Source organism: Argiope bruennichi, chromosome 7, assembly GCF_947563725.1.
Source record: "Argiope bruennichi chromosome 7, qqArgBrue1.1, whole genome shotgun sequence".
Classification (NCBI taxonomy): domain Eukaryota; kingdom Metazoa; phylum Arthropoda; class Arachnida; order Araneae; family Araneidae; genus Argiope; species Argiope bruennichi.
Genome location: NC_079157.1, coordinates 72,006,308 through 72,029,718, shown reverse-complemented (window position 1 = coordinate 72,029,718; position 23,411 = coordinate 72,006,308). Strand labels below are relative to the sequence as shown.

General features: G+C 26.0%; 1 protein-coding gene across 1 annotated transcript; it reads left to right on the top strand.

The window, feature by feature from the left end:
- Positions 1-250: 250 nt before the first annotated feature.
- Positions 251-22,774, top strand: LOC129975153 (1-acyl-sn-glycerol-3-phosphate acyltransferase delta-like). The gene is made up of 8 exons (XM_056088116.1): positions 251-652; positions 1,301-1,480; positions 8,840-9,009; positions 10,229-10,390; positions 12,592-12,745; positions 14,684-14,868; positions 17,452-17,650; positions 19,239-22,774. The coding sequence occupies exons 1-8, from the start codon at positions 631-633 to the stop codon at positions 19,469-19,471; spliced, it is 1,305 nt and encodes a 434-aa protein (XP_055944091.1). The 5' UTR covers positions 251-630; the 3' UTR covers positions 19,472-22,774.
- Positions 22,775-23,411: the final 637 nt, after the last annotated feature.

Sequence of the window (23,411 nt, the reverse complement as noted above, 5' to 3'; positions counted from 1 at the left end):
AAATAAATATTCTGCGATATTTTTTAAAGAAGTTTGAAACAATAACACCAATTCAGTGAAAACAAAAATAATCATGTAATTGCATAAACTTTTTATTGTTTAATCCTATGAAGAAAAGACTTTTTTCACTTTTTGAGTAACAATTAGAAATCTTCTGCTTCTCGGAGGCGTAGAACAGAAATAGAGACCAAAATTTTAGAAAAGAAAATGGCATCAGTATTGCCGATAAATATTAAATTCTAGATTTTGTATTTTGTAAACTGCGTTTCTAATTTTAAAAGCTTGTTTTTCTTCACGCTCGCTTATCTTTGTTTATGAATATGAAATGAAATTAGTCATCATTTTTAATTGATTTCTTTCGCACAAATCCTCCAATTTTGTGGAGTTTTTCTTTCTTTCTTTATCTTGGTTTTTTTTCTCCTGTATTCACATCGTCGGTCTCGATGTGAACATCCTATGGATCAAAGGTTGTCCTTTGAGTCAAGAGTTTAATGTTTTCCTTGATGGTTGAATTTCCTTGATGTATATGATAGCTCGAGTATCGAGCAGTAGGTAGTTGCAGGCGGTGTTTGTATCTAGAATTCGCCTCGTATTTTCTTTAGTCACCATCTACAAATATATTTTCTAAAAATGTCGCCGTTTCTTAAATTAAGTAAGTTTTAATTATTTTTGTATCTTCTTGTAATGTTAGATATTTTTAATTATTTTGTGCGCTATTTTAATTTCGCAATGAATCAATCTTACTTTGATTTAATATTTTTTCGATTTTAAGTGTGTGTAATATCTTACGCAATCCAACAGGTTACCATCAGATTATGAATCAGATGGTACACTATGGCTACTTAAAGCTTTTATGCTTTTATATCATACCTTACCCAGTCAAAAGTCTGTTTTGAATAGTATTTTGAATTTCAGTGAACCTTCATTTAATCTATTAATTTGATAAAATAATATGAGATGTAATTGTTTTTATTTCATCATCCGTCTGGTGACTTGTTTATAGATATTGTTTTCTGAAATGATATTTATTTTTTTAGTAATTAACATAGCTAAAGAAAAGACAAAAGTCAGTTATTAGGATCTCAAAGATCATCTAAATATTAAGTGATAGCTCAATCTTATGATTATCAATTTGCATCATGTTAAAAGTGTAGTAACAAAAATACATTTATACTGTTGATATTCTTTGAATTACTTTTATAACATTAGAATATTTTCTTCTAATTGCAATTTTATTTTTAATGCTAGCCATGCAAATTGTTTCACTACCAAATCCTAATAGTTTTCTTCCTTATTTCAGTTTTTAAAGCAGCTCGTTTGATGGGCCTTTTTATGTTGGCATGCCACATGACAATAGTGTTTCTGTTCAGTGGATTACTATTGAATTTTCTGCAACTTATCTTGTATTTGACACTTTATAACTCTAATCGCAAATTATACAGGAAAATCAACTACTACTTAATTTATTTTTCATGGATACGTAAGTATAAAACTATCATTTGCATTATACATTCTTAAGCATATTCCTATTTTCTGAGTGTTTTGTTTTATTTAAGAATTGTTTATTATAATATAAACAATCAGGTATTACATATAGTGTATATTTTGAATATATCTCTAAACTCATATGCAGGTAATATTATTTTAATTACTTTTTGCAAAGGTAGACTCATAATTAGATAATGAATAACTGCAGCTGTAACCGAGTAGTTAGAATTTGAACAGATTAAATACGTTAAATATGAGATTCAATAACTACTTATTATAAGTCTGATTCTTGCAACTTTGGTAGGTTTCCATTTCGCTGGTGCACCAAAATGATGCATTCAATGATGAAAATGATACAATGGAAGAGAATTTGCAATTCATAGAATTAACAATTTTTATGTGTATCTTATGTTACGTCAATTAAGTCTGCTTGGTACTATTTGTGCCAGCGAAAGGGAAGAGTACCTCATTTCCATTTTAAATATATTCTAGGAGGGAATATATGTAATTTTTCATTTAAATAAATTGATGAAAAATTAATAATTTTTTAAAAAATGTATATTTTAAAGGGGAAAAAAGAATTTATAAAATTTTTGTTTATTGTTTGCTTGACATTTAAAAATAATTATCATGGAATGTGAGTTAGCATTTTTGTGTAAATTTTGATGTTTTATCATATATGATATATGTGGATTTTTTGTATTAATTTTTAATTATTATATTAATTTATTTGATTTGAATTTTGATTTACATTACAAACACAATTTTGAAGACTAAAAAATTTTGTGTAATTTTAAATTAATTTTTTTTATCACATGTAAAAATAATTACCTTGACTTTAAATTTCAATATTTTAAAAATAATATTAGAATCTGTTATTAAGTAATTTGGATATTGACTTGGTATTTCTTTGATTGAAATTGCAAATTTTGTCTTAATTGAAATTTATGGTTGGTAATATTAAATAGTTTAATATGAATTCTAGTATAATTTTAAGTAGAAAAAAAAAATAATAAGCTGTTAAGTTTTTGTAATTTTTTTCTGAAATTTTTATTTCTTTGTGTAGAAATATTGATTAATAATTTAATTATTTTGTATCATATAGGAAGTGTTATAAGTTGAAGATCTTTTGATATACCTAGTTAAAGTCCAATAACATATTGTTATTGTTTTTTTTATTTTAATGAACCATAATTTATATTTTGCTTAAAAGTTTTCTTTATATCTATGTAATTTTTATAAATACCATATTACATTTTTTAAACTTTGCACTATTGATCATTGCAAAGTATTTCAGTTCCTCTTACATTTTGTATGACAGACATATTTTTTTACAATTAACAGTCTTCTCATTCTCCATCCTTGTATATTGTGAGAACTGTTATAAAAGATATTGTTTGAACAATTCTGATTTAAATTAATCAAACTGCATTTCTATGATTTCTTACTGTACAGTCTTCTTTTGAATGATTCATTCCTTACCTAAAACTATTAAATATGTTTTGAAAGTCCTTTATATATATCTTCAATTTTTAAAATCAAATCATGGTTAACCCTCATTTTTTTTAACCCTCATGTTTTTATTATTATTATTTTTATTTTTCAGTTTCATTTAAAAATTAAGCTTTTTTTTTAAAGATTTTCTGCTGAAGTGTAATTTTTTAAAAAATACTTAGAATCAAATACTTATCAGTTACTATCAGCAGTATTTGATTCTAAGTATTTAAATTATTTTTTAAACTTTTGTTTCTTTTTCATGATTTTGCCTGTTTGAATTATTGAATAAAACTTTTTGATATCCAATAATCACAGGATAGATGAGCAAAAAATGATCTAATTTAATAAAATGATGAAATTTTGTTGGGAAGTTATTATGTAAACAATTGTTTACCAATAATCTTCACTGTGAGATAAATTAGTGCTTGATGAAAAGAATAAAAGATGCATAAAATTCTTCTGCTTTTTCTAAAATCTATAATATTATAAAATTTTCAGTAGTGCAAAAAGTAAAAATGTACGTAGATTATTAAAAAAAGATCCACAATAGAATGCCAGACAGCTAATAATGTTCGGAAATTACATTTTTTTTCTCTTTAACAGTAACTGAAAAAAATAGGATGGTGATTCATAGCTTGAGGAGCTGTGATTCATTTTAAAATTTGTTAAAAAAAAAACATATATAATATAAACACTAATAATTTTAAAAATTTCATTTATTGTATCCGTATGTAATAGCATAGCTTTTTATATAATATTACATGTACAAAAACATTCAAAATATTTTCTCTCTGTAATGCACCTGTAATAAACTTTCAGTGGTTCATTTTAGTAAATATTTCAAGATTCATGTGTAAAAGGGGGTATATTCAAGGATTCTTCTACAAATTTAAAAAGGTTTAAAGACCTTTTTTTCAGTAGTACAGGGGATTGGAAACAAAAAGAGTAATTGGTGAATAGAATATGATATGCGAATGAAGAATTGGAGAAAACAACAGAAGATAATTGTGCCTCCACCTTCTGCTAGAGAATAGAAACCTAAATAGAAATAGGTCATACTTTCACAAATAAGAATTAACATCATTTGAACCCTTTTGTTGTTTTTAACTGTTTGTTGTTTCTTATAACTCACTTCTTTTTTTTAATCTTAAAATACAGTAAATGCATTTATATTTTATTCTTTAATTCGGTTAATATATATTTGCTTGAATTTTCAAATTATAAAATTTGATATTTCTAGCTCTTTAACTCCATTTTATAATTCATAGTTTGTTTCATCATAAATTTTAAGCTTTATCTTTTGTGATAGTTTCATATAGAAAGATTTAACAGATTTTTAGATTTATCACATGGTTTTAATGAGCAGTCTCTGTTTTAACCATAAGTTTGACACAGCTTAGCCAAACTTGGCTGTTGGACCGTTAAACCAATCAACTAACCAGCCAATTAAAGTGTGCAACACTTGTTAAATGGAATACAAATAATTTGTATTTCATTTAACCAGTAACTGTTTTAGCTTTTTTTTTGTCTCATCAGATGATATCATCCATTTTAATGAATATGTAGTCGTATTGATTTAATTCAGAATTTATAGAATGATTGAGGTGTTTGTGTTTCATATTTAATTTTTGTATCAAAATAAAACATCTATGTCTTCTTTTATTTAATTTACCAGGCTTCTTGTAGTAGTTGCTTCTGTTTGTGACCCATATTCAATTGTAAAAATGCAGCATTTCAGCATACTTGATCTGCCTTTAAATTTGTATAAGGATTTATGAATTGACCTTTAACATATTTTAATATACTATAAGTTAGCTGTGCACCTCTTCATACTTACAGTACAGTGATTCATACTTATGAATAACTGTAAATGTATGTCTCCTTTTTTGAATCTCTTATAGTAACTTATATTTATATGTATTTTCACTCCACCTTTAAGTTACTAGAAAATGATCTTCCCCTGCTTATAGGCTTTGTTGCATATTGAAATCTTTTTTTTTTTTTTAATCTATAAAAATTTAAGATATTGATTTAGGATTTTTTAATAATTGTAAAGCTTTATTGTAAATTTGATTTATAATTGGCTGGAGTTTTGCATTTTTCCTTCTAATAATAAATCTAGTATAAATTTTAGACTATCTATTATGGGAAGTATTTCTGTAATCCAGTGTAGCTAAGTAAAAATCTCCCCCCCCCCCTCCTTTCAACATTGATTGTACTTTTGGAACTATCCCCCCCCCCACACACACATGATCCCATTTGATTAAGGAAAGATAGGATTTTGTTGCATCAATTTCTCCAAATTTCTAATCCTTTATAATTATATAAAATATGAATGCAATTACCATATTGATTGTTACTGTTTAAATAAAGAATCTTGCTAAGACAAAAATGAAAGTGGATATTACCATGTCTTCTAATTTCTGCATATTTATTGCAACAATTAAGTACTGTTAAACATTTGCAAATCTGGCAGTAAAAGAAATAAACTCTAAGCATTTCTCCTAAAATGTAAAGTATTTTCTTTGATGTTAATAATTTTTTAATATTTGATTTTTTTTTTAAATCGCTATCATTAGAATTATTACAAAAACAAATCTATTTTTCTTCTGAACTCTAACTAACTTAAAATTCTGATAGTACAGATTACATTTCTTTATTCCTATGTGTTGGAATGAGCTTTCTTTAAGATTTATTACAACCGTTTTTTAAAAGGGTTTTGAGTATTAGTTTATTGAATTTTGAGAGTTCGTCTATTAGTTCTGCAGACAATGCTCTTCGCTTCTTAAAATTTCTCTGCTCTTTTTTAAAATTAAAATATGATTTTACTTAATTTAATATAATTTCTGAGATATATTTAAATCAAATATCTAGTTTTCTCTTTTACTATATCTATTTATTCACTTATAAATATGTATCAATCCTGAAAAAAGTGTTAGGAATTGAAAAGTTGTAAAAACTTTTTCTCATATTTTTCTTTTTTTCTTTAATTGTAAGGTATTCAAATAAAAGAAATTTTATTCATTGTAGCTATACATTTGGCTAATTTTTTTATCAATTTATTTTTTATCCTTCATTTTGCAGTGTTATCAATTTTCAATCAATAATGGCTACAACTAACAACTCTAGTTGTTGAAACATCTCATTGATAACACATTTCATCCCTTTTATTATGACCCAGATTTTACTCAGAACTGAACTAGATAAAAAGACATTACATCATTTTATCAACAAAGGAAGGAATTTTTTTTATTTATCTTTATGTCGCACTTAAATGATACTTCCAGTGCTTTCAAGGCTAATATGTTATTGATTGCTTATTACATGCGTTACATTATATGTTACTGTAAAAATGTTACGTGTATAATGATGCTTGTATAAAAATACTGCATTAAAAATAATTAAATAAAAATTATCCATAAAATAAGAAATCTTATTTACTTTTTATTAAGATGTATATTAAAACACTAATAAAAAAAATTTTATTCAAAATCTTTGTTCAGTTTTTATGTGAATATTTTTAATATATACATGAAATATTTTTTTATGTATATAAAATACTGGGTGAATATATTTTTTCATGTATATAAATTTTTTTTGAAGATTTCCATGTTAAAAATGCTGTAATCATGCAAAAAGTTTTAAAGAATCAGATACAATGATAGTACTTTTTAAATTAGTTATTTATCTTGTAAAAATTTGTTGTTTTTTGCAATTAAGTTCTTCTTTTTTGAAAAAATTAAACAAATATTGTTTTTTTGATGTAAGGTTTAACTACATTCTCTCCTTTTCAATTATTCACTCAGAGGTTTAGTTTTTTTTTTAAATAACTGAATATTATTCATTACTAATTTGTTGAAATATATACATATGCACTTATTCATTTTTTCAGTTGATTTTTTTTATTTTAAAAAAAATTGTCCTTTGTAAAGAACTAAAATAATCTGCAATATAATATAGGAATGCAATAAAGTAATGTAGATATTCTTGAAAAAATTATATCTATTCAGGAAACTCCAAAATAGTTTTTAAAAAAATAGATTTGTAATAGTTTTTTAAATTGAGTAAGAATTAAATAATCATTTTTTTTTTCGATATTTTAAATGCTCCTTATTCCACAGCCATACTTGAAATGTTCACAAGGTGATGGTGGTTTGGTAAACATCAAATAATAAATAAAGAACATGGAATTAACTGGTCTTTTTATTGCTTTGAAATAAAGAGTACTTGCATTTACTAATTCAGAATGTAAGGAATGCTATATATTTTAAATGACTCACAAAATTGATCAGGACTGAGAATCAAGCTAGGAAAGTGAAAGTCACAGTTATTAAAATTCCAAACATTTAAATGAAAAAGATTTATCGTATATCTATTTGGGGATTGGAAGAATTTAGAATTTGAATCAAACTCTTAATGGCTTGAATTTCCTGAACTTTTGGGGTTTTTTTTTATTTACATAAATGCATCTCCTTAATGCAATAATTGCTACATTTTTATGTGTTCATTTTTTTAAATATTATAATCAAAGAATGTACAGATATGAAGCAAGTGCAATTATATCTTATCACAACTAAGTAGAGTTGACAATTTTAATAATAAGACATCTTTTGATGTAATGCCCGTCAATAAATACCTTTACTCTGAGATATAAATGTCATTTTAAACTTGAGAAAGTATTGGGGGTGCTGAATTTAAACTTCTTGAATAATGTTATTTCTCTCCTATCTGCTAATATATTTAAATACATTTAAACAAAAGTGATAAGAAAAAAAAATTTTAATTGAAAGATGATGTGAAACTAAATGAACACACAAAATGGAAAAAATTCTTTGTAATTACTCTAGTAATCATTCTTGATAAATGAGCTTTGCAAATCTCTTTAAAATGCCGTCAGCTATATCTTGTGATTTGCATTCTTAATTTTGTATATTTCATGTTATAAAATAGCTTATTAACAGTCTCGTGATTTGACTCTCACTAGTTATAAAGCTACGAATTATGACCTTCAAATGTCATCTGAAAGTACTAATTGAATTGTTTATCTCTAATACTGATATTAAAAATTATTGTAAAATTACAAAGAATTTTTTTTTTCAGCATTTGCTCTATTATATTGCTAGTCTCCTCAGACAACCTACTGACTTGCTAGTAATATTAATTAAATTTTACTTCAAGTTTAAGATTTCTCAAAAGTGTTAGATATGTTATTTTATTTCTTACATATATTCTATTTATTGTGTACATGAACCTTAGTAATGGAAGTTGATTTTTATTTTTAAAAGAAATCATTCCAGGGTGCACATTTCTGACCTCTCAGGAATATCTGTGCTAAATTTGATAGCTCTAGGTCAGTCTAGTCCTCAGTGCTTCAATACATACATATACATTTATCTTTATTATTAGTAATAGAAATATATATATAAATTTTTGTTAAAAAGTTTAAAATATTTGCAATCATTTGCTGTTCAAATTAACAATAGATTGAAAAGTGTTATCGATTTCATCACCATTGATGCATAAAGTTTTTTCATATGCTACGATGTTCTGAATTTAAAATTCCATGAATCTGAATTTTCATTTTGAATTTTTGGTTTGATTCTGTATAAAATCTTTGATGAAGTTTAAATAGAATTCTGCTCAATTACATAAATTAATATCGGAGCATTTCACCAAATGCTTCAAGTTGCATTCCTTATGATATAAATTTGACCTATTTCTGAATTAAGAAACGAGTTCAGTGATGTATTTATTTTATATTTTTAAATAATTTGGTATCTTTATTTTAATAATGGATTTTTTAAAAGTAATTATATTCTGTTCACCATGTAACGATTTGTTTTTATATGTACAGAAATACTAGCAGTGTATGAGTGGAGGTCTAATTCGGATTGCAAGTTGTATGGTGATGAAGTAAGCATCAGAGAATTCGGAAAAGAACATTGCATAATTGTTATGAATCACAAGTATGATATTGATTGGGTTATCTGTTGGTTTATTACAAATCACCTCAGAATGATGGCTGTAAGTAAAGTATTTCTTTATGTCTTGTATTTATCTTAGATTACTATTTGTATATTCTTAAAGACTGTTTTTAATTATTTTTTTATAATGTTCAAGCAGTGAATTTCTGCTGATAATAGATTTTTTTTTTAAGAAAACGTTTTTATATAGCATATAAGAAGCTAGAGAAATTGTGATCCAGAATTATTTAGATCAGAGATTTCTTGATCAACTCATAATTTTTCTTAAATTTTATTCCAAGCTAGCTAAAATATCAAAAAACGAATTATATAGATGACATTATATCAGAAAGAATATAAAATATTTTTAAATGCTGGTAGTATTAGTTCTATGCAAAATTTGAAATATTTATTCTCTTGAAAAAAAAAGTTTGATGGGAAAAAATACTTCTCTAAACTTTATTGAGAGAGATTTTGCATAGGATAATAAATATGGTGTTGAGAATAACTATGAACAATTTTATAAAATTCTTTATTTACTGTGAGCCACTATCTACTAACATTTTTTTCATCTCTAGTACTTTTTAAGCATACTTTAGTTTTACATGTAATGCTTGAAGGATGAAATGAAATGTTATTGTCAACTTCAAAATGCATTGCTGATTCTGAACTTTCAATTGCATTTTTTTTTTTTTTTCTTATTGATGTACAATCATCTACAACAACAGCAACAAAAAATGAAACATCTCTGTAATTTTTTTACTTAACACATCTTTATAAATTTAGTGTCGATGGAAAGGACTCCAGGTGGCAGGTTTGCTGATAAAGCTAACTGATTAACTAAGTTAATTAACATGGTTAATTAATTACTATCTCAAAAAATTTCCATTATTACTATCTTTTTTACTCAATCAATTTGACGTAAGGAAATTAACCTCTCAGTAAAATTTTATGGAATTCTGATGATATAGGGTTTCAAAAAATGGCACTTTTAATATTAAATGAATCTTAATGAATTTTAGGTGATATGGAATGTAACATTTATTTTAATTATTTATTCTCTTACATGTCAATAGTTTTAGAAATAAATCTGAAACAATCCAAAAGTAATTATAAAGCTCAGATAAATGATGTGATGAATGGAAGCAATAGAGAATTTTAAAATTAATCTGAAATTTATGAAAAGAAATTAAGAATCTGTAAATGATAATAAAAAAATTCGGAAATATGGCTAACTTTTTATTTATTTTTAAATAATAATTGATTTCTTTTTATTTCAGAATTCAAAAACATGTGCCAAAAAGCAGTTACGAAATGTCCCTGTGATTGGATGGGGTTGGATTTTTGCTGAGATGATATTTCTAGAAAGAAGCTGGGAAAAAGATAAGTTAATGATGGGTGAAAAACTTGACAAACTAATTGAATATGAAGATCCTATAATGGTGAGTACGTTTGAAGAGCATTTTCTGAAAATTATTTAAAATTGTATAAAAAGCTGTAAATTTAAGGGCATAAATGATTTTACTTTATTAAATTCTTATATAAATTAAATCCTAATTAATTACTTAATTTTTATATTCATTTAACCTATATTAACTTCATTTTGAAATGTTCTCTTATTTCCTGATCCATTTCCACCTTTTTTATTTAATTAAGGCTACACGAGCTCTAAAATTGCTGAAATCAACTCGCTTGCATACACCGAGTGAAGGGATAAAAATCTGTCAGTCTAAACAAATTCTTTTAAAATATACCTACAATTCCCTTACCTAAGTTGACACGTGTGAAGAAATCCCTAGCAGAATCTCATGGTATATAACCATCAGGAAAATATTTCTGTTGTTCTTTTCTCTTTCGCTCTTGTGTTGTGATGTAGATTGACTTACTCGTCATTTCTTGCTTGTACATAAATTATGCCTTCCAGGATGGAAGAAAGTTAAGCTTTTAAAAATTCAAAGTATCTCTCTCTTTGGCCTTGACTCTGCTTGAAAAAAAGTTTTTAAAAAAATCTTACCCTAAATTGAGAATAAAATTTTCTGCTTTATGAAAAGAAAAAGCTGCAATATTGTTTTATATATTTCAGAAGATTATCTATTTTTAATTAACAAATTGTTTAGGTTTTTAACTTAAAATTCATAGGTTCTTAAAGAGTCCATGAAATCTGAATTATTTTTTTCCGAATATTTACTTCAGATTTTGTTTAGATTTCATGGAACTCTTTATGAATTTTGGGGTTTTAAGAGAATTAAATTGTTAAACTTTTATTAAAATTTTAGAAGATCAAGCATTTTATTCGAAATTGTGGGAGGTAATTAAGGTTCTTATGACACAATCCCATCACCAAACCATAGTTGAGATAGATTTTCCTAAATAAAACTATTGAATCTGGTAACTTTATAGAAACATGTGTTGCCAAATGTTTGGTTTTAGATTAATTGAAAAGAAATGGTTAAGTAAAGAATTTCCAAACTATAAAAGAATATGTAAAAATGGCCTGCTGTAAAACAAGATTTAAAACATGTCCAAAACCTGCATACCTGCTAAAATATGTTCAAAATATATTCATGCAATTTCAAAGTGGTGGAGGAGGGAGGAATGATTGATGAATTAAATGATTTAAAATGAAAAAATATGAAATTTGAAGAGAACAATTTATAAGTCCTTGAACAAACAAGTTGGAAAAGCAAGGAATAGAGGCTGTAATAAAGCAACCTAAAATATAAATTTAAAATATGTTTTCAGTTCCTTGCTATTATGCAAATAAATATTTGCTAATTTTTATTTATCTTTACATTACTCTCTATCTTTATCTCTACCCTCTTATTTATCTCTCTTTTTTTCTACATTCTGCCAAGCACTGGTAAAAAATGTTAGAGATTTTTTAGGGTAGTTTTTTAAAAAGATTTTTGTGTCAGCCAAGATGTGAAGGAATTTGTGAAGTAAAAAATGAATGAGTCGGAAATTTGTACGAAATAAGCAGCTTAGAGTATTGTTGTTTGGTAGCTAAAATTAGTTCTTATATTGTGATCTTAAAAATGACTTTGAGCTATAAGTATTAGTTAAAATTATCAAAACGATTGACCTTAGTGTTCTTCATTTAGGTATTTAGAAATAATAATCAAGAACATAATTGAGAATTGGATGCTAATAGTGAAAGTATAATGTTTATATTTATCATTTGGATCTGTGTGCTTAAAACATAAAATTTTATGTTTCTTGAATTTCCTTTTTCATCACTAAGTGTTGGAAGACTTTTAATCCATATATGCATTCAGTATGTTTGACAGACAATTGTTGCTAGTAAAATTCATATTCAAAATCAAAATAGAGAATGTTGCTGAATTAAAACCAAGCCATTTCATTTCCCAGTTCAAACCTTTTTGAAAAAATAAGTTAATGATTAATTTATCATGCATCCTCTCTACATAACAGTATCTTGAATTCTTATATTTGAATTTAATATAAAATTTCTTTAAAGTAGTCTTTCTCCTATTTTTGGGTACATCTAATTAGTGTTCATATTACTTTAACAATCTTAAATTTACTTTTAAATTAAATTGGAAGTGATTTTTTTCCCTTGAAAAACTATTTCTCTCTGCAGTATTACAGTATTTAAATTAACAAATGTTTATTTTCTTTTTAGATTCTCCTTTTTTGTGAAGGAACTAGATTTACTCCTGAGAAACATAAAGCTAGTGTGGAATTTGCGAAGTCCCGGGGGTTACCTATATTGCAGCACCATCTTTGTCCCAGAACTAGTGGCTTCAACTTCACTGCAAAACATTGCAAAGGGAAAGGTAAAAAAAAGCTTCTACCCATATTTTTAATTCTTCTTTGTATTTTTTTTTATTTATTATTTCCTCCTCATTTTCTTTCTTTCCCTACTTCTGTCTGTAATTTAAAACATTTACAGATATTGGGCCTAGTCCTTCTGGGGATCCCTTAAATTTGGGGAAGTATAACCATTTAATCACCATCTCTAAAACAGTTAAGAAATTATTCTTATATTATAAAACTAGCTGCCTTTGGCACTTTTTTTGCTGCGATTATTAGTTATGTAAAATTTTAACTGAAACTTTAGTGCATAATTGAGTACCCAAGATTACTGAATCTTAATGGTTTCCCCAAGTTCAAATTTTGCTATTCAAATGATTCATGTTATAATTTATATTCATCGTGATGAATGGCTCTAATTTTTTGCCATATTTTCTGAAATTTAAAGTTTAATTTTAAATGGGAAGTGAATTAATTTCAGTTAATCTAATAATGTGTAAGCTGAAATGAAGCACATTCATACAAAAATGTAAGAATATGAAGAAGAATAAAGTTTTGTATTAACTACAGAACATATTTCATGATCTACATTATATGTCATAATATTATTCAATAAAAATTCTCTTATTCAAAATATATGAATTCTTCGTATCTTATTAACTCTTAACATTTGTAAATCACCTCTCAGGTGACAATAGTACTTAGTTGCTGCATTCATAAGTTGTGTACAAGATGGAACCTTTTAAAACTCACTCTTTGTGAAATGCAGACTTGATTATCTTGCCAATAAGCATCAGCAATGGAGCAGTTGGCATTTTCAGGGATTTATCACTGTCTTTTGTGCTCAATTTTTAATATAATAAGCTAAAAAAATGATTTTTTTTTTTAACTTCAGTAATTATAGTGGAAGTGAATGCGTTTAAAATAATTTTCAAAGTAGTTTTGATACTATTGATGAGACTGTGACATCTTGAAACTTTAGATAAACTATATTTGGAAAATAATTAAACTCCTAATTGGGAATTTACTTGAAGATGAAATTGCTTGACATGGGATGCCATCAACAATAGACAGGAAGGAATGTTTAGATGGAATATGCTCTCATGTCTTGCAGCTTGATGCTAAAAGGAAATATAATGAATGCTTAGTATGTTCTAATTGTAAGTTTCATGGAGGAAGAAAAACAACAGTATACTTCTGTGAAACATGCAGCCAAAACCCATTCCTTCATGTTGGAGATTATTTAAAAAAATATCATATGATTATTTAGAACTCATATATTTGTAATATTTCCAAAAATAAATAGTTTGTAATAAAAATGCTATTTATATAATACTGGAAATGTTTCACATATTTTCGAAAATAAATTGCAACTTAGTGAGAATCATGTTTAAAAAGCTCATCCCATAAAGATTAAATGCAGTTAAAAAACCTTTTATTATTGCTCTGAGGTGCATATTTCCCTTCTGCAACGTATATTTGTGCCAACTTTGGTAGCTATAAGTAAATTGGTAAGCCTCTGAGGCACCATGATATACACTTTCTCCCCAATTAATAATAGAGATAATCTTATTGATATAATTTGTTCACTCAAATAGCAAAGTAGAAAACTGTTTATATTTATAGTATTTTGTTTACATATTTTGGTGATTTTCATTGAAATCAGTGTCAAATTTTCTAACAAATGAAATATTTTCAATGTATAAAAATAATTTTTTAGGAAATAAATAAATACTATTAAATAGAAATCATTAAAACAAACGGTGAAACATTAATATTCATTAAAATCAGTCTAGAATCTTCTAACAAATGAAATATATCAATATATAAAAATAATTTTCTAAATTAATTAATAGAATCAAAATTAAACATTAATACTTATTTTTTTCAGTTGCTTGGTAGTTCATTTCAGTTTTCTTTTTATTGACATATATATTTTAAGCTATTTATTATGTTTCTAGTTCCATGGGTTTATAACATTCAGCTAGGATTTCCAGAAACTGAAAAAAAGCCAACGTTTTCAAATCTCTTGAGAGGTTACAGTTTTACTGCTGATGTTTTTCTTGAGCGAATACCTCTGAGTGAAGTTCCAACCGATTCTGATGAAGCGACTTCTCAATGGTTACATCAGCTTTATGTCAAAAAGGTGCATGTTTTTAATTGATTATTTAATGTTCTTCAGGAGGTGGTGTTTTTCATTTTTATTTTTAAAACTTTTTTCAATATTTTATGAAGTTATATAGATTCTGACATTATGAAAGATTCATATTAATACATTATCAGAATTAGTGTTTTCTTAGACAAAAGTTTACCTTATTTCAATATTTTGATTATTTGTATTAAATTGTCAGGAAAATATTGACATCATACCATATTTATGATCAGTTCCCATCTTTTTTTTACCTTGTGTATCCCTTTCTTATCGTCTTCAGTCCTGAAGTACACATATGTGTACCTGATTTTTTTTTTTTTTTTTTTCATTTTTCTTATCTGGTAAAATTAAATTTTGACAAAATAATGCATGCATTTCAACATTTATGAATGTAGCTTCCATTTTGTATCCATCGCTTTAATTAGAGACATAACAAAAATGGCATTGAACAGAAAACACAGCAAATATAAGTACATTTTTTAATATTTATTATTAAAATAAACTCTTGTATATTTTTTTATAAAATAGTAAGTGTCTGGTTAAAGTCATTACCAAATTATATCTTGTTATCTATAATAGAATCGGTGAAAATACAAATTTAACTAAGGTACGCATGTGTACCTCAGGCGTTTGCGCCCCTGTTTCGTGGCTGCTTGCGATCCATTGCGCTTTTTAACTTTTGAGCGCTTGTTTTCAAATTGTCATTTCTTGTCCTTGAATATATTATATCTTTTTTATAATAAATAATTCTTATGTTCTATAGTGTAATAAAATATAAATTTAAAAATATTTATTTTTTAATTTTTGTAAGAAATTTAATTTTATAGCTGTCTTGTAGTAAGTTACTGATATTTCAAACTGACATCATGTATAGAATAACAGAATTTTATAAGCTTATAACAATTTTTTTTTCATGTCAAGTAGCTTTAACTCAAAAGGAGGTTGTTGAACTTTTAGGAAAAAGTGATTTTAGGGGAAGCAATAGAATTTCTCATGTATCGAAAATAATGGAACTTGGCAAGTAGGATGAATGGGTCACAGGCGATAGTCAAATGTGCCTTGTCAAGTAGAAAGATAATAAATCCGTGACTATTACCCACATGTACAGGTAATGAGTCAATTGGAATAGGCAGAAGACAGACAAAATAATTGGAACTAAAAGCTGATATAAAATAATCAGCTATTGTAAAAGCATATAATATGGGAGTCATCAACCATTATTTTGCATATTACCGGTATGCAGTAATTACAAAAAATGACTGACATGAGCATTCACGTATTTTGTAGATTTAGTAGTTGTCAATTGCTTGATATACTATAAAATAGTGCAAAGCGACAAGCTGAGCTGTCAGGATTGAAGTCGAAAATGTTATGACCTTATTGCAATTTCAAATGCATATAATTCGGTCCCTGTGGAAATATGAGGGAATTCTCATCAGCAAGAAAGGAAACCAAGAACAAGTAAAAAATCAACTTTCAATGAAAACAAATTAATAGAAGAAGGTTTATCAAATGATGGAAATGCAACTACAAGACCATTGGAGATTTCATTACCACCATCTGGTGAAAATACCTCTAAAAGAGCAAGAAAAATTGTCCCTTCCCAATTAAAAAGAAATAAGACTAGATATGTCAAGCCATCTACAATATTATATGGATGATAAGTATGTATCAAAATGCAGGTATCCATGATGCAACTCTAGAAGAGTCGAGTGCTCAAAATGCAGTATCTACTTATGTAATATTTTTAAAAAATGAAATTTTATTCAAAATAAAGTTTAATAGATTATTAATATAATAATTTTGTATATTTTTCATTTATAAGGCCTTGGAATAAGAAAAGTTAAGTAACCAGGATTTTTTTTTTTTTTTTTTTTTTTTTGTCGAGGATGCTTTAACTTGCTCAAGACCTGAGGTACACATATGTGTACCTTAAAATTATGGGACTTAAAATTGTTTTATCAGCAAATATTTTTTTCCACAAACTATTGATGTAACAATGGTCAAAAATCAAATTTTTAAACCAGTATTTAAAAAGTCAGGACTGAAGAGATTATTCTTATTTTTAAGCATCATCTCCACACAAATGCCCTATTTTCAAATATCTCTAACATAAATACGTCAAGTAAATTATGTTAAGGACTTGGGTTAGCTTCAGTCTGGTTTGGATTTACTTAATAACATCTATAGAATGTATTTTTACTTATGGATTTTAATTCATATTTTTATCATTTTAATCTCTAGAGATTCTAGAGAATTTATAATGTTTACCCTTTCACTAAAATTAGTCTTGTAATACCCCTAACTGTTCTAACATTTATACCCAAGGATATGCATTAAAAAATATTTTTAATATTATTTTATGGGATTTAATGTTTATATAATGAGAATTTTATGCTTCCATGAAATCTTAACTATTTCTTCTTTGTACATTTACTATATTCTTTCATTGAAAAAAAAAATGCCAAAAGTCTTTATTACCTGATAAAGGATTGTGTGTGTGCGTGTTGAATTTAGCATTTATATGTAGAATTGTGGTTTTTTTAAAAAAAATTAATATTAGAGTTGTATTTTTAGGATAAACTGATGGATGACTACTTCAAAACTCAAAAGTTTCCTGGAATGTGTGTGAAACTGAAACGAAGTTATCGCTCTCTGATCAACTCTATCTTTTGGGCAATTGTCATTGGTATTCCATGGTTGTATGCCATCTATTTGGTTCTGACAACTGGAAATATTTTTCTCACATCACTTGTTTCCACAACTTTTATCCTACGTAAGTCTAAGTTTTTTTTTTCTTTTTTTTTTCTTCTTTTTTTTAGCTAGGCAATCAAAAGCTTTTAACTGTTATTGTAGTGTTATTTTTCATTATTTTAATAATCATTGCATTTGCCTTCAATTTTTTCATAATTACATTATTGCATCAATGGTAGATGATATTTTTCTTTATTCTCTTTTCATAAATTCTTCATATGTTTTAAAATATATGCTGATGGATGCTTATAACATTTAATTAGTTGGTATTCTTCCTCCTCCACCCCCCCCCCCAAAAATAAAATTGCAATTTTTACAGTTTTGTAAAGTAAGGAAGTAACATCAGCTGTATAGGAGGAAAATGTAAAAAAGCTAAGTTATTAAGTTTTTGTACAATTTTTTTCCTTTTGGAAAAATGAGTAGCATTTTTTTTTTTTTTTAAGTTGCAAAATTTTGAAATTTAATCTTTTTGTTATTTGTAATATTTGTCTGTATGAATTATGGCAGTTTTCATCTCTTTTATTTTAAAATTTATTATGTATCCTTTTTCTTTTTAATATGTTGAATTAAATTTGATTTGTGTAAATTGTAAACAAATTTATGAGATTAACTAAGAATGTAGCTACATGTAACCATTTCATATGCACTTATGATTTTAGTCATAGCATTTTTCTTCAGTTCCTAATTTTAAATATTTTATTAAATTGTAGGGGGGGATGTTATTTATATTGATTATCAGTTTATTTAGCCATTATATTAGAATTGCATTTCAGTGAATATGATTAAGTGAATGTCAGTAGTAATTCTTTTGGCTTATTTTCCCCTTCAGAAATATATCTAATTATCATCCATTTTTTACCCCCCCCCCACACAGACACCTGGATTATTCTTGATAATTTAATTTGGAATCTCTGGATTTGTTTCGTGTATGAGCAGGAATGTAATAAGTCTGTTTATAATTATCATGTGATCAATGAAACATCACAGTTATACTGAACTAAACAAATGTGTTTTTAAATTACGTGTTTCAAACAAGTGTGGCAAAACAAAATTTAGATTAATCTTAGAAAGAAATGTGAAAATGTTAGGGATTTTTATCCCTTTGCTCAGAGCATGGGAAATTTCAAAAGTCACCAGTTTTCTAGAGCATGTATTTGAAATAATTAAATAAAATTGATCAGAAATAAAAGAACATTTTAGGATGAAGTATCATAATTTAAGATAAAAATTAGGAAATTAAGATTTTAATTAAATTAAAAGATATCATTACATATAGTTTTTCTTCTTCAATTTAACATACATGAGGTTCAAGTATTTGAATTTTAGTATTAAAGAATATTAGTTGTATCATAAAAACCAAAAAAACTATTTCCTGCAATACTAACCTTGTTTCAATTATTGAGATTGAAAAAGTTTTCTTTAAATTCCTCTTCATTTTTTTTAAAGAATAATCTTGTTTTCATTAAGATTTCATAGTAATATATTTGAAAATCTCATTGTTTTTCATATTGTTTTTGCTAACTAGTATACATTTTGCTTAGATATAAATTTAAAAGGAGAATTTAATATTTATCACACATGTTAATTTAAATTTTATTTCATTTTTGCAGTATTTACAGTTATGTTCTATATGGTGAGCCAAACCAAAGCTTCTAAAGGTTCTTCATATGGAACCAAAACAAAAAAGCCAACAGATGATGCTAAGAATGGCTCTTTTGGCCATGAGCAAGTCAATGGTGAAGTTGTGAATGATGCTATTCCTGAACATAAAGAAAACCAAGCAAGTGGTGATAATGAAACAAACCTCACTCAGAACTGTGAACAAATCAACAACAACTTATAGTTTGTTAAGTATAAATTATTTGTATGAAGCTATATTATTGCATTACACAATTTTTCAATGATATATATTTTATAAAAGAAATTTTGTGTGAAACACTGGTCATTAAAATCTATCAGTGGACAAATTTGTAAATATTGTATCTCTACACACATAAATGGATGTGAAATATGTAGCTCTGTGTGGAGCTCTACGCTTTCAAGAGTTGCTTAAGTTTTTAAGTGTTTACTCATTGTCTGGCGTGCTTCCTTAAAAAAAAAATACAAAATATAATAAACGGTGCATATGCCAATGTGTTCACAGTACTGTATTTCTGTGAAATCATTTGTAAGTTGAAACTTTTTAACATTTTGGATTTTTAAATGTATTTTATTACTGTTTTGGAGTACTTAAGTGATTTTTCTATTGAAATGCCGTATCATGAAGAACGGCTATAGGTGTTGCTGTAGTAATTCCTCTTGTGGCACAATCCTTGGAAAATGCTTGAAACTGTTCTCTTCTTTTACAGATGTGGGTGTTAATTTTAATTATCTGTGATGCAATATTTAGATGTAAAATGTGTGCAATTTTCTTGTGTAAAATTTTAGATGTATCCTTACAGTGTCATATTTATGTATTTAAAAATCTTCCTCATCAAAATTGAAATCAATTTCAAAATTAATTATTAACATTTTTCAATTTCTTGTTTTTAATTTTTTTATACAAAATACATTAAGTGCCTTAATTTTTTTCTTAATAAAAAAAAACTGTTAATTCAAAATTGCTGTTAGAAGAAGAAAAAAAAATGAATCTAAATTTTCTTAAATTACTTTTATCTTTCTACATTTTTTTTAAAAATGTATTTTGCATTTTTCATTAATTAAGTAATTTATTATAAATTAACTACTTAAAATAGATTTCCTTTTAGAAGTCTGTATATAGCTAAATAGAAAAGGCACTTAATTTTGGTCATAGAAGCTTGTTTAATGGAATGTGCGTTTATGCAGCTTTACTTATTGATTTTTGTGCAAAAATTTAGGTTGTGTACCCTTGTTGCTTTTTTTTTTTTTTTTTGCGTTCTGATATCGTATTGTGCAATAATTTTATATTTGATATATCATTTTTAACCTTATGCAATTGTTTTGGGAAATTTTTCTTGCACACAAAATAATAATTCATATAAGTCTTATAAGGAATAATGTATTTTTTCATTGTTCAGAAGTGAATAGCCAAAATTTTGATTTGCATATCAACTGGGCATGTATTTTCAAATTTTCTGGCATATTATTTATTTTCTTTCCTTGATTATAATATTTATCCATTGCACCAATAATTTGGATTTTACTAGATATTGAGAGAATCAGAATCGGTCTTCCTGGATTTATTGTTTAATTTTGTCTTCCATAAGTCTTTTTTAATAGTAATTTATTTTATATTTTTAACCAATAAACTACAACTAGAATGTTATGAGAATGTTGAAAAAATGTATAGCTTTATTTTTTATTATTTTGGCGAAGAATAAGTTCAATGAAAAGAAAGAAAGCACAAAGAAATTTGTTTTGAAATAAACCTTAATAGCGGATTTTCAACAAATGAATCCCCCTCCCCCACAATTATTTTGTTAATGATGTGTGTACCATGTTTTATTGCATGTCTCTTTTAATCATCCTTGGATTGTATATGTGCTGCATATTGGGTATTGAAAAAAGCATGTTTACTGTACAAATTTTTCAATATCTAGACATTTTATCAACATTGAATGTTACAAAATATATATTATTAGTTTGGATTTCAAGTTGTTTTGAAATGGATCGCATACACCTAACATATATGAGGAAACTATATTTTGTATCAAAGCCAAAATTGGAAATGTTGTAATTAAAATACATTCTATTATTATAACTTCTACTTAGTTCCATGACAAATTTTCTTTTTAAATTCTCTACTATTGTATAATAGATCCATTATATTTTTGTCAAACTCTTTTGATAACTATATATGAATTCTGACAATTTTCCAATTCAGTACCTTCATTTGAAATCTGTTGCCAAATTTCTTACGGAAAATTAATTTTGCATTTCAGATAATTATTTTAAGTAGCTAAAAATAGATTGAAGTTACTCCTGATATTGCAGGCCAACATTTGCATGAGCTTATTATAAAAGGAGAGATGATAGTCTACTCAAAATAAATTGTTCAAAATTGCCAAATTTTATTGTAAGCTCTGTGTATTTCAACACAAGTTTATTTTGATGTCTTTTATAAAACAAATGCTTTAGTGGCAGACTCTGTCATTTTATACCTCAAAAATTAAATTGTATCTTCCCTTATAAAATGTAGTCACCTACGTAACAATTTTTATGCAATATTAATACAATTTTTCAAAGTTTTAAAATGTTATAATTGGACATTTAAAAATTAATAAGCACCAAACTATTAACTAAAAATTGAGAATGAGTAAATCTTTTTGAAGTGAAAAATTTTTCTACTTTTCTTTTTTATATAATCATTGGGAATTTACCAGTAAAAAAAGTTAAATGCACATATATCTTTAGTTAGCTAAATAACTACTTAGCAAAATTAAAAATGAGCTTTAAGAAAGAAATTGTTTTTAGGAATTCCACCAGTTTGTTTTTAAATAATGTATAAAAGAATTTGACTGTTTTTAATAGAATACTTAGATTTAAAGATTCATATTATATGAAACAGTATTTATTACTATTTTAATTTTGTAATATTTTCCATGTAATATCAAATTAAGCATTTCACATTTATCAAATTCAAAATATTATCACCGTTAATGATGCTCACTCGAAAATTATATGAAGTTTACATTTTTTTATAACCAATTGAAAAATAATATTTGCAAGTTTTTTTAAAGTAGCTTTCATATTTTTAACATATCAAAATTAAGAGAATATATTTTTAAATAAGTAGTCTATATTCTGTAAAAGAATTACATCAAGAATTAATGAAATAGATAATTCATAAAGAGTATTATTCATTTGTAGGAAAATTGCTATGCACAATGTTAAGCATTTCATCATGTCAATTTTTTTTTCCTCCTGTAACAAACCTTGTCTGTTTTATGTAGTTGTCTTATTTAAAAGTTGTAATTATTTTAACATGTTTAAAAAAGTTCATACAGGATGAGTTTTGTACTAGCATAAAAATGTTTTGTTAGTTTTCATGAGATTTATTTTTGAAAAAATAAAATTTGTATTAAATTGTTAGTGTTTATCTAGGTGAAAATAAGTTTGTGTGAATATTATTCATTCTTATGTATATATTGCCTTTACTGTAATAAAAGTTATTGTTTAATGGCAATAGCAGTTTTTAATTCTTGATTTAAAAATTTTTTATTTGTAATGTTAGGAAATACATATGCTAACATATTAGATATTTACATGAAATTTCAATAATCCTAAAGCAGATAATTATTTTATTGGACCTATAAGATAATAATAAATGATTGTGAATTACTTGAGGAAGAAACTTTATTTAACTCCAATTATAGAAAAGGTTATGTTTACTTCTTGGAAGACTGAGGGAAAATTTCCACTAGTCAATAAGATTGCAGTGAACATTACCAGTTTTTATATAAATCTGATTAATAGTTCAGCAAGAGATTAAATTTTGCAACCTTCTAATTAACATCCTTTGCACAGAAATGCGTCAATTTTTTAAATTTTTTTAGGGCGGGTCTTCATAGAGTATGATATTCTTACTTGGGAAGACAGGTAATAAAACAAGATGAAATCAGGATCAGCTGATGGACATATTTTAGACTATAGCCATACATTTGCATTCATTTTTTTTTTTTTTTTTGTTAATACTTCATTATCTATTTAAGAAACAAATTTGGTGCAACCAAACAGGCTCGATCAGTGAATTTTTGGAAGACGAAATCGTACTAAATTCATTTTTTATTGATATTTTTCATAGTTACTATCAGATAAATTAT

Coding starts and splice junctions, on each gene's coding strand:
- LOC129975153 (XM_056088116.1), top strand. CDS start 631: ATGTCGCCGTTTCTTAAATTAA. Junction 653..1,300: donor GTCGCCGTTTCTTAAATTAA/GTAAGTTTTAAT, acceptor TCCTTATTTCAG/TTTTTAAAGCAGCTCGTTTG. Junction 12,746..14,683: donor AAAACATTGCAAAGGGAAAG/GTAAAAAAAAGC, acceptor TTATGTTTCTAG/TTCCATGGGTTTATAACATT.